Here is a 12,572-nt window from a genome sequence, read left to right on the forward strand (position 1 = left end):
CTAACATGATTTATTTTCCTTTTCCACAGAAAAAGGAATTTTTTCCATAGCTTTTGTGAAGTTTTCATTGGTTTCTGTTGCTCAAAGTCATACAGTTTGCAGTTTTATTGCAAAATCCCAAACCTGAGGATAATAGTCTTCATGTCTCTGCGGAAGCCGCCACTCCCTAGAATTCTTCTCCATGATGTCTCTTGCATGAGAAATGCCCAACAAATCTTGCGACATGTGAATGTCTCTGTTCATGATGGTGGAGCACTTGTGTTGACTGGCAGCAATGGCTCCGGTAAAACCACTTTCCTGCGTATGCTAGCAGGATTTTCTAGACCTTCAGCTGGTCAGATTCTTTGGAATGGCCATGACATTACTCAATCTGGCGTATTCCACCAGTACAAGCTTCAATTAAATTGGCTTTCCCTCAAGGATGCCATAAAAGAAAAGTTTACAGTCCTTGACAATGTTCAGTGGTTTGAGATTCTTGAAAGTAAGCATGGTAATTCCATGCCTGCTCTGGAGCTCATGGGCCTTGGAAGACTGGCAAAAGAGAAGGCAAGAATGCTTTCAATGGGTCAGCGAAAGAGGCTTCAGCTTGCAAGATTGCTTGCAATTGATCGGCCAATATGGCTGCTAGATGAGCCTTCTGTTGCATTAGATGATGAAGGGGTGAGGTTGCTAGAATACATTATCGCAGAGCATAGAAAGAAGGGTGGGATTGTAATTGTTGCAACACATCTCCCAATTGAGATTGAAGATGCCATGATTCTGAGGTTGCCACCAAGGTTCCCTAGAAGGATGACTTTGGTAGACATGCTTGATCGTTCTGACATTTCATAAAACAGACCAAGTGACATTCCTATCGCCGATAAGTTTGACCATCACTCATCTCATTGTCACTCATACTTGGCCTTTCTTCACATCTTTGAGAGACGTTTACTAAATCCTTTACTACAGCTACACTGGTGTATCCTTAACGTACATGCTTGACGCTGGCTGCATATCTTGATGCTCCTTCCAAACGTAGAAGGAATGATCCTGTTAGGAGACCATCTATTCAGGACATGTCTTCTGGATAGTCTTGCAAGAAATATAGGTCTACCCAGAGACATGTTTTATTTTATTTTATTTTTTTCATTTTCTCATTTCTGTTGTTTAAACAAGGTGTTTGTGGTGCTTTGAGCTCTCTAATTTGGTCTTTTGCTCGAACTATGGGTCTTCATTGTTGATGGCATTCAATTTACAGGACAACCACCATCTATTGGGGTGATTGTTCAGCTTGTTCCTCCTTGTAAATTAGCGCTTTCAAGATTATGTTTTTCATCATAAATTTCAAAATGTTCTCTGTTTGTTCTCTTCAAAATGAGTTGAATGATCCTAACAAACAAGGTCCAATGCTTTCCAGTTAGATTAAAAGAACTACCTTTCTTTGGGTTGGTTTCTTTCTTCAAGTAAAACCGCCTGTTGCAACCATGACCTAGGTTGTTTCATTTTCCCTTTGCTTCCACCAAAACCAAACCTGAAAGGCTGAGGGGTCATTTGGCAAAACAACAGAAACCATAATTGGTACCCTTTTTGGTTTAAAAAAAAAAACAAAAATTTCCAAAATGGTTAGAAGCAAGAATGTCTTGTTTTCATTATTTCCGAAAATATGTTTTCGTTCTTGATACTATTTATAAGTAGGTGAATAGTATCTTTATACTAATATAATATCATTATATTTTTTGATTTAAAAATTATAATTATAAAATCCCAATGTAACCAGTTAATTGACAAAACAGGAGGAAACCCAAAAGAGATTTAGGGAATGGATTCAGCCCACTCCAGTCCAAGAAAAAGAGAAAAGGAAATCAACCCACGGCCCATCAAAATATTGTTCCCTTACACACTTTGCTAAACCCTCCCATTCCCCCGACACGCCGTCGGCATTTTCCTCACTGCGCCGTTTCTTGGGTCTTAATCTCTTGTTAGTTTAATTCTCTTGTTATGTTTTTTCTTATAGAACGATTCCTTTGATTTCTGTCACCAAAAGAATGAAGCTTAGCTTTCAGTGTTATATTTAGGTAAAAGATCTGCTTGGTTGACTTTGTTTTTCTCTTTTGCTACCAGGAAGCAGAGTCTCCGATCCCAACTGTTGCTCAAAAAATGTCTGGGTAAGTGAAAATTTTTTCCTCTGTAAATGTTCAAGGTTATGTTTAGTAGAATATTAGTGATAGTTCCATGAAATTTGATCTGGTTATTAGGTTTGTTATAATATATCCTTAAGACTTCAAGTTATTTGTAGTTTCACTGTATGGGCTTTGGATTTTATTGCTTTAGTGTGGAATGAGTTGCTACGTTATTTCTTGTATGCTAATATAGATTGCAATGAATTTTGTTTGAGATGATTTGCATACTTGTTTGAATTGTTTGTTTTGTTTCAGATTTGTTAGAAATTAAAAGTTTATTAGGGTTTATTGGTTATTTGCTTCTGCATTGATAGTAGTTGAAGAAGGTATTTCCATTTTGTACCATATTGAGATTAAGCCTTATTTTGATTCCATTGTGTCAACAAAAATTTACCTTTTCGTAGCTTCCCAAACCCATCATTTTCTTTCCAACCTTTGTGTCTGTCTGATGTCTTTATTTGTTTCTTTGAAAGATTTCATCACTTTTTTTTTTTTTTATTGTCCGCATGTATTTATGCTGTATTCTTGCCTATTGCTTTTGCAGAGAAGAAGTTGCAGTTGCCCAACCTGAGGCAGCACCCATCCTTGGTGAGACAATGGACATCAACACAGCCTTGCCCCTTGTGGTGAGGAAGTCACAAGCTCATGGTGGGCTTGCACGTGGCTTACACGAAGCTGCGAAGGCAATTGAAAAGCATAATGCGCATCTTTGTGTTATAGCTGATGACTGTGATCAGCCAGATTATGTTAAACTGGTCAAGGCACTCTGTGCTGATCATAATGTTAAAGTGCTGCGTGCACCTAGCTCAAAAACTCTTGGCGAGTGGGCTGGTGTAAGTAAAATTTCATTGCTTGTTTATGGAACATGAGTTATTTCTCTCCTCTCTCTTTTGCACTCATAAACACATTCCTTTGACAATGTAACTTGTTCCTTGGTGAATATTACTAGAAACTCAATCAAGCTATGCAGCCAAATGGAAACAGATTACTATTGCTTTAAATTCTAATTGTGCTTCATCTCTGCATGCAGTTGTGTAAGATAGATTCTGAGGGGAAAGCAAGGAAGGTAGTTGGTTGTTCTTGTGTGGTTGTCAAGGTATAAACATATGCGTGAAAGTACATTCTATTTTACTTCAACATATTTGTTTTATCAATCCATTTTTTTTTTCTTTTCTTATTTTCGTTTTAGATCAGTTATGTTGTCAAGCAATATGTAAAAAATTTAGCCATGCATATTATGTATTTATGATTGTTGGGATTTAATTATTCTTTTTCCCTGCAGGATTATGGCGAACAACATGAGGCTGTTGAAGTTGTTCAGCAGCACAAGGATTGAGGAATAATGTTGGTTTCTATGATAGAATCAGAGTTCTTTTTGTCATTCATGATTTTGATAGTAAATGACAGATTAATGTGCTTGAGAATTTTCTTTTTTCAAAGTTATTGCAATGCTGAACTGCTCGGGGTTTCTTAAGTATGCTACTTTTTTCCTTTTAAATTTTGTGTCTAGTACGTGGCAAACCATTTGGAATTCCAACAGTTTTATCTGATGTTTCTGTCTTTATTCATCTCTCTTTTTCTCAATATAAATACTAGTTTGATATTGGTTTGTTAATGGGGGCTAGGGCCTGGTTGAGTTTATCCAAAAACGTCTGATTCTTTCTTCAATACGATCAGTTGGATCGAAATCATTCATGAGATTGTGGTGAAGAATTGTAGTGGCAACAGTTGTTTAGCTGATCCAAAATGAGTTTGCCATTTTATTTGGCTCTCTAAAATCTAGTTGTTACAGCCAAATCATTTCTTCATTGTATTTTAGTTTAAGAATCTTTTATGCATTGCAGCGCACGTTATCATTTTTTCAACTCAAGTACAATACATAATCAAGCCTCACTAAACATCCAATCTTGATGCTGTTGACAACGTTGGTATATAACCTTATTAAAAATTTCATTTAATATCTACTTCTATACTTTGTAATTGTTTCATGGTTTGATGGGCTTTTAGCTTTTATAAATGATAGGAAGTGGCATGGTCAGCTCCATCAATATGAATGGATCAGTGGGTTAATCGGCTTTATAAGTATTGTCAACTCTCGTTGTCCATGGAGCTTGATGCATGGCCAACCTGATGCATTATTCGGACATTTATGACGTAGTCCAGTTCTGTGGTCTGTATATTAAGTAAACCACACCCGATAAGCAACGAGTTTTATCAACCATTGCTATGAATTTATGATTTCAAGCCTCCTGTTCTATGTTCCAGATGATTAAGGGTAAAGTTACTTTACCTTGTTTAATCCTATAAACATGAGAATTGTGTTTTTTTTTTTTCTTATTTTATGGCTTGGGACTTACTCTTCGCTTTTTCGAATTATATCAAGATTTCACCCCTACAATTACTTATTTGCTGGGACAATATTCCTGGGACAATATTCCATGGGAATGATTAATTTGACGATGAGGAATTATCACACTGACTCGCTTTCTTCCTTCCCCTTTTTAATTCAAGAGAAACATTTTTTATTGTTTAAAGGAGTGTTGCAACAAATGAGGTATTTTGCATTGACATGAAACCCCCCCTAATTCTAATTAGTATCATTATTATTGGAGATTTTCAACTGAAAAAAAAAATACAATCCTAGCTAAATAGAATCTATTTTTACTCGTTTAGACGTAGGTAAATGAAAATGTTCCAGCCCAATGTTCCAGCAAACTTTTTGATGATGATTTCAAGCCTCCTGTTCTATGTTCCAGATGATTAAGGGTAAAGTTACTTTACCCAATGTTCCAGCAAACTTTTTGATGATTAAGGTTAAAGCTACTACTCTTTGTCAGTTTGAAAATCAATTTAGAAATCTCTATCCACAACTGTAAAAAAAAAAAAGAAATCATTGTGAATTGGCGGATAATAATGGAATTCATAGATATACATTTTTATTTTTAGGAATAGATTAGTAAAATGTCTTAAAAAAGAACATCCATCCACTCCAAAAACTGTATTTGAAGTGATGTTAAACTCCCAACGGGCGGAGAAGGAGACTTGGGCACAGCAGTTTATGCAGGATGATACTAACTTGGTACGGCAATTGGCATGGTGACGGTGAGGCTAATTGTTTCTGGTAAAAGACATGCTCATTATAAGGATAAACCGACCAACTTATTCATTACATGAATTAGTTGTGTGGCACACATGCAATATTCCATGCAATTGGAAAGGTGTATTGAGGATCATTTGTGCCCTTTGCAGCAAATAACCTCAGATTCAACTGAATCTTTGGGAAAGAATTGCCAACATTAATAAACCATTGATGGTAACAATCTGGAGGAGATTTAAAATAAAAGGATAGACATTAAATGGAAATTATTTCAGCAGATACATTTTGCCCAATTCTTCTGCAATCAAATCATGGTTAGAGTGTTATGAACTCAATTTGTACAATTCATAGACTAAAAATTTATAGTGTCATCATAAAGTCGTCGTGCCATATATGATTTTCGGACTAGTAGGAGCATTTGTATAGAGAAGAAACTACCATTTTATTTTCTGATAGCTGCTGAACCAATTAATTTCCAAGGTTATATTTCTTTTCTAGTTAATTAACTTTTTACATTGAGACACAAAATTATTCTTGTGAAAAAATTCAGGGACAAGAAATTAGATCAAACAGTATAGTATTCACATCCATTTATGCTATTTTTTTTAATGAGAGAATAAGAGGGTTTTAATGAGACAATAGGAGCGAAAGACTTCATGTAAAGGGTAGAAGTAGAAGAGACAAAAACAAAAAAAATTAGAGTTGAATTCAAGTGGAGGTAATAAAAAACAAATACCAACTGGTGTTTTAATTTGTCAGTTATTAAGTGGTCAGGAAAAGTGAATTTGCAAGAAAAAAAGTTTACAAGTTACAGCCTCACATTCATTTCTGCTTTTTTTTAGTGAGAGAATAGAAAGGAAAGACTTCATGTACACAGTAGAAGGAAAAGAAAAAAAACCAAAAAAATTAAAATTGAATTTAAGTGGAGGTAACGAAAAACAAATGATAACTAATGTTTTAATTTGTAAGTTATTGAGTGGTCAGCAAAAGTGAATTTGTAAGAGTAAAATATTAAAATTTATAACCATTTACTTCTAACTTGGCACAGTGTGAACTACTTGACGTAAAGTACTTTTGTCGAAATTACTACAACCGATTAAACAAGTTGTTTTTTTCTTATAAATAATTTTTGTAGCACCAAATAAATTAATTAACTGAGAAATAAACTTCAAAAAGTTTAGTCACTCCATTTAAAAACGAAGAAATCAGCTCATAAAAATAGGGATGTACTATAAAATCTTTCACTTTGCTATACCTTTTACATTCTTACCCCACTTAACAGATTAGCTTAGCAGGGTTTGCTGCTTTTTATCTTCTTCACGATTGAAAATGATTCCAGTGAGATTAAAAATAATTAAAAATAATATATTAAAGAGATTAGATATTATATGATAAAATTATAATTAGTGATGAGATTTGTATTTGAGTATAAAAATAGAAATGACGGTAAAATTAATTGTAGTGAATATATTAAAATAAAAATTATATTAACAAAAAAATTAAATTATTTAATATTGATAAAATTAATAAATAATTAAAAATATTAAATTATTTTTAAATAAATTAATGATTTTGTAATAAAAAATAAAAAACAAAAATAATGATAAAAATTAATAAAATAATTATTATATTAAATTAATAAAAGTATTTTATAATTTTTAAAAATAAATTAATTATTATAATAGTGAGATTAGATGGTGTATGATAAAATCAAAATCAATGATGAGATATATATTTAAATACAAAAACAAAAATGATGGTAATATTTATATTAGTGAAAAAAATAATTATTAAATATATTAAAATAAAAATTATATTAACAAAAAAATTATTTAATATTTATAAAATTAATAAATAATTAAAAATATTAAAATTTATAATTTTTAAATAAAAAATAAAAAATTTAAATTACACAAATATTATTGTTTTGTAAAATAATATAAATGCGAAAGGTAGAAAAAAAAATTCAAAATTTGATGCGTATAATTTCTACCAGTGAAAATAAGTGCTTCCCCGTTAAGCTTTTAAGGATGGAATTGAGGGTGCGATTGCATCCAAATGGGCTCATCCTATTTTTGCTAGTTTATTGTTGTGTTTTTTTTCTAAGGATTCCTTTGTTTTCTGTCACCAAAAAATACTGACGAATAAATCATTCCTTTTCTTTAACTTTCAGTGTCATATCCAGCTAAAAGATAATGCTTGGTTGGCTTTGTTTTTCTCTTTTGCTAACAGGAAGCAGAGCCTCTGATCCGAACTTCAGCTCAAAAAATATCCGGATAAGTGACAACTTATTCCTCTGAAGCTTCAAGGCTATGTTTAGTAGAATATTAGTTATATTTCCATAAAATTTGATCGGGTCATATTTGAACTTGTTAATCTTACAGGCGAATAATTTATATTGGCCAGTGCAGATGAAGTGTTTAGTGGATTGAACCCAAAGCAAAACCAAAAACAAATTTGGGCATGGTTTTAAGTGGATTGGAAACGTGATTAACCAATTTGGGTTTAGAAATTCCAATCCAGTTGAAGTGTTGAACGCTTCATCTAGCACCGCAATCTCGAGTCTAAGGCGCCGCAGCGTGACAGAAAACATTTCGGAGAGGAGAAGCAACCAATTGATTTTCTTCCATATCTCTTTTATCCCTCAAACTTAACTTGCATGAAAGGTATTATTTTTCTTCTCTTTTTACTTGGATTGGCTCCTATAGACTATAGGGTGCTATCAGCAACCTAATGCTAGGTCTCATCCAAGGTAAATATGCTGCAGTCAAAGAGGTAGTTTATTTTTTTGTTACTATAATAATTGTCTACTTCTCTCTTGGCAAGACAGATTGGATCTTGTTTTCCTAGGTTGTTGGTTTCAATATATGTTAATAGTCGAATTCTGGGGAGACCATCTATTCAGGACATGTCTTCTGGATAGTCTTGCAAGAAATATAGGTCTACCCAGAGACATGTTTTATTTATTTATTTGTTTTTCATTTTCTCATTTCTGTTGTCTAAACCAAGGTGCTTGGGGTGCTTTGAGCTCTCTAATTTAGTCTTTTGCTCGAACTATGGGATTGATGGCATTTAATTTGCAGGACAATCACCTTCTATTGGTGTGATTGTTCAGCTTGTTCCTCGTAAATTAGCACTTTCAAAATTATGTTTTTCATCGTAAATTTCAAAATGTTATCTGTTTGTTGTCTTCAAAATGAGTTGAATGATCCTAACAAACAAGGTCCAGTGCTTTCCAGTTAGATTAAAAGAACTACCTTTCTTTGGTTGGCTTCTTTCTTCAAGGAAAACCGTCTGTTGCAACCAAGGCAGGGTTGTTTGGCATCGTTTTGTTTTCTTTTTTTATATCTGTTCAGTTTTTTTTAAAATAACAGAACACATGATTGGTAACATTTTTTGTTTAGAAAAATGAAAATGAAAACAAAAACTTTCAAACCAAGAATTTTTTTCTTTCATTATTCTCGAAAACATGTTTTCTTTTTTGACACTGTTTGTAAGTATTATTTATAAGTAGGTGAATAGTATCCTTATAGTAATGTAATATTACATATTTTCATAATAAAAATTATAAATATAATTAATTAATTTATAAATAAAAATAATGTTAAATTTAATACAAAATCATAATAAATTAGAAAATATTTAATATTATTTTTGCTTTGAAGAATTGCGGGCATGTAGTTAGTGCTAAGGCTTTAATATTTAACATGCTTTACTACTTGCTCTGTTACAATGTATTTTGGAAGTCAGAGTTATCTTTAGATTGTGTTACTGAATTTGAGTTTTGTTCCTATAAATAACATCTGTTAGTTGAGTTACAGAATAGAGGAAAGCAGTAAAAATGAATCAACAGTAACTTTTCAAATCAGCCTTCAGATAAATCTTTAGTATTCTTTTATAGTATCAAATGAATCCTCCGATGGAACAAGGTTGTCAAACATTTGTGTTGAGGTCAAAGATCAATTAATGACGCCATAGCTGGATTTGGATGTTTAAATTTATCATGTTGGTTACCCTGTTAGTTTGCTTAAATTACAACTGTGCTTGCAACCTACTTGAGTTGTTCATTCCTGCTCGTAGCTTTCTTCATATGTTTAAGAGAATTTGGTAAGATGTAAGGGTATGGTTATTTATGTTACTCTTCTATTGATGTATGGTGATATGACTTTGTTGTAGAAACACAGACCCATATGGCAATAAAGTCTAAACACAAATTTTCACTAACCCATCGTGTAAGATGGGGTTGGTAAATTGACTACGGTGCTCTTGATATTTGTCATCATGTTAATGCTGTTGGTAATCCCTTGTGACCCGATTCCACTGTCTTTTAGACCCTGTTAGCAAAGCATTTGTTAGAGTTCATGAAGCCAATATTCTAAGAAGAAAAGTATTCCAAGTGGGGTTTTGTAGATTTTATTTACCTGAAAAGGGAAATGATCAGGTCCACCGACTGGTGCAGAACTGATCTGTACTGTCCCAGTCTCCATTGCATCACTAATCAATATCGCTTTATTGACGTCTTTAGTTAAGACACATCCCTGCATTTTTCAGTATAAAGCTACTGTCATGGGAGAAAGGGAGATCTTCAACATTTTGACAAGTTATCATGTATACATACCCGAGTCCAAAGTTGCTAGCATTGCAATGATGGATTCCTTTCTCAATGGAGTTGATCCTTATAACTGGCAAAACCGGTCCAAATGGTTCCTCCCAGACAATCCTCATAATCCAAGTTACTTTGAATCCACTAGAATAATCTACTAAGTTACTACTTTTTATACATCGTGATAGAATGGTGTAACTAAAAGGAAGAACAAAATCTTAACAGAAATAGTAAATGCAATGTTATCATATTTTGGTCTTGAACAAAAATTTTAAGATGAAGCTTTATTAACATTTTGTCATATACTAAACAGAATTCCTAGCAAAAAAAATACAGAAAAAATATAAGCAATAGAAGAAAGGAAAACCAAATCTTTATTATTTAAAAGTTTGGAAATGTAGAGTTGTAGTTTAAATTTTAGAATTCAAAAGATAAAAATTGGGTGAAAGAGGTATAAAATGCATATTTATAGGATATGTGCAAAATAGTAAAGCATATAAATTCAAAGTTATTAAACCGAATGATTCAATTTTAGTTAACATTGTTATTGAATCAAGAGATGCAATTTTTTTATGAAAATAAATTTAAATATATTTTGAGACAACTACAACTACTTCAAACAATTCATCTTACAAGTGAAAAAGAAATTTCAAATCCATTGGAACAAATTGAAATTAGTGATGAATCTTGTCAAGAAATTAGGACAAGCAAAAAGGTTAGAAAGGTAACAGATTTTGGACCAAATTTCTTAATCTTCATAATATAAGAGACTGGTGAAAGCATAAATAATAAAATTCTTTATTATTTTAATGCAAAGTTTGATCCTATCATATGAAGAGGCAATGAAATCTCAAGATTTTGCCTTTTGAAGAGAAGCAATAAATGACAAAATGAACTCAATAATGAAAAATAACACTTGAATTTTGGTTGACCTTCATCTAGCATCTAATCCAATAGGCTGTAAATAGATTTTCAAAAAGAAAATGAAGGTGGATGAAACTATAGATAAATTTAAAGCAAGGTTAGTAGTCAAGGGCTTTACACAAAAGTAAGGGATTGATTACTGTAATGCCCCAATCTCACATTGGAATAATCTAAGATTCTATTATGATATATATGTAGAGATATATACCCAAACTTGTGAGGCACATTTTATGGGATAAAATCGTGTGACTTTAAGGTCAAAGTGGACAATACCTCGTAGATTGAATGTGGGTTTTCATAAATGGTATTAGAGTTATCATCAGTCGGATGGGAGCTAATTGCTACATCGTTGAGATACCTCTAGAATCCTGCAGGAGCTAAGTGCTATATAATAAAGCCACCTATAGAATCCCAATGAATGATGTGATCCTGTGATCTGTGTGTGCTTTGTATTAGGCTTGCCTAATGTTGATGTGATTTTGTGTATCTATGTGCTTTATGTTAAGCTTGATGAGGATGTAAAGCTTTAACGGGAGAGTTTGTAATACCCAATCCCACATCGGGATAATCTAAGATTTTACTATGATAAATATATGTAGAGATCTAAATATAAACTTATGAGATGCCTTTTGTGGGATAACACTGTAGAACCTTAGGGTTAAAGTGAACAATATCTTTCAGGTTGGTGTGAGTCTCCACAAATACTTTGATACTTATGCTCCAGAAGCTAGAATTGCTACAATTAGGCTTCTAATTTCACTTGCCTCTATTTATAATTTGATTATACATCAAATGAATGTAAAGATGACATTTTTAAATTATGAATTAGAAGAGAAAGTATATATAGAACAACAGGAAAGATTTATTATTTTAGGTCAAGAGCATAAGGTTTATAAGCTTGTAAAATCCCTGTATGGACTTAAGTAAGCGCCATGACAATGGCATTAGAAATTTTATAAAGTCATTCTTACTCATGGTTTTGAAATTAATGAGTCTGATAAGTGTATATATAGAAAATTTGAAAATGACAAAAGAGTCATAATTCATCTATATATGGATAATATACTAATATTTGACATTGATTAAAAACAAGTTAAGGAAACAAAGAAATTTTTATCAAATAATTTTTTTATGAAAGATATTGATATACCGGATGTTATTTTTGAAATTAGAATAATCCGGAATGATAATGGCATAACCTTATTACAATCACATTATATTGAAAAACTACTTAAAAATTTGATCTTTTCGATTGTATTTAGTACACCTATGGATTCTCAACTAAAATTAATATCTAATACTAGTAGGGCAATCAATCAGTTACAATATATAAGAGTAATTTGTTATCTAATGTATGTAATAACTTGTACAAAGCTAAACACAGCATTTACTGTTGGAAAGTTAAGTAGGTACATAAGTAATCCAAGTAATTTGCATTGACAAATAGTTAAAAAAGTACTTAGGTATTTGACAAAAAAATTAATTATGGATTGTGTTATAACAGATATCTTTAGGTTTTAGAAGGATATTCTGATGCTAGTTGGATTGCTAATATGGAAGATCATGCTTCTACAAGCAAATGAATCTTTGTACTTGGTGGGGGTGCCATTTCTTAAGGCTCTGAGAAATAAACATGTATAACGTATTCCACCATGTTAGTTGAGCTTATTGCATTATATGCAACTAAAGAAGTTGATGGCTAATAAATTTATTACATGGAGTACCTTTATGGCCTAAACCAATTTTTTCAATTTCTATCCGATGTGATAGTGAAGCAACTCTAGCAAAT

At 32.3% G+C, this 12,572-nt stretch overlaps 2 protein-coding genes across 2 annotated transcripts; both read left to right on the forward strand.

Moving 5' to 3' along the window:
- The first annotated feature begins 141 nt into the window (after positions 1-141).
- Positions 142-1,200, forward strand: LOC111299351 (ABC transporter I family member 1). Its single transcript, XM_022894494.2, has one exon. It carries the CDS (start codon positions 142-144, stop codon positions 829-831), a length of 690 nt encoding a protein of 229 aa, XP_022750229.2. The 3' UTR covers positions 832-1,200.
- Positions 1,201-1,844: 644 nt separating this feature from the next.
- Positions 1,845-3,727, forward strand: LOC111299354 (small ribosomal subunit protein eS12-like). Its single transcript, XM_022894496.2, has 5 exons — positions 1,845-1,957; positions 2,101-2,144; positions 2,704-2,992; positions 3,190-3,255; positions 3,442-3,727. Exons 2-5 carry the CDS (start codon positions 2,137-2,139, stop codon positions 3,493-3,495), a joined length of 417 nt encoding a protein of 138 aa, XP_022750231.1. The 5' UTR covers positions 1,845-1,957; positions 2,101-2,136; the 3' UTR covers positions 3,496-3,727.
- The last annotated feature ends 8,845 nt before the right edge of the window (positions 3,728-12,572 follow it).

Source organism: Durio zibethinus, chromosome 18, assembly GCF_047325235.1.
Source record: "Durio zibethinus cultivar Kanyao isolate XHJ-2024 chromosome 18, ASM4732523v1, whole genome shotgun sequence".
NCBI lineage: Eukaryota > Viridiplantae > Streptophyta > Magnoliopsida > Malvales > Malvaceae > Durio > Durio zibethinus.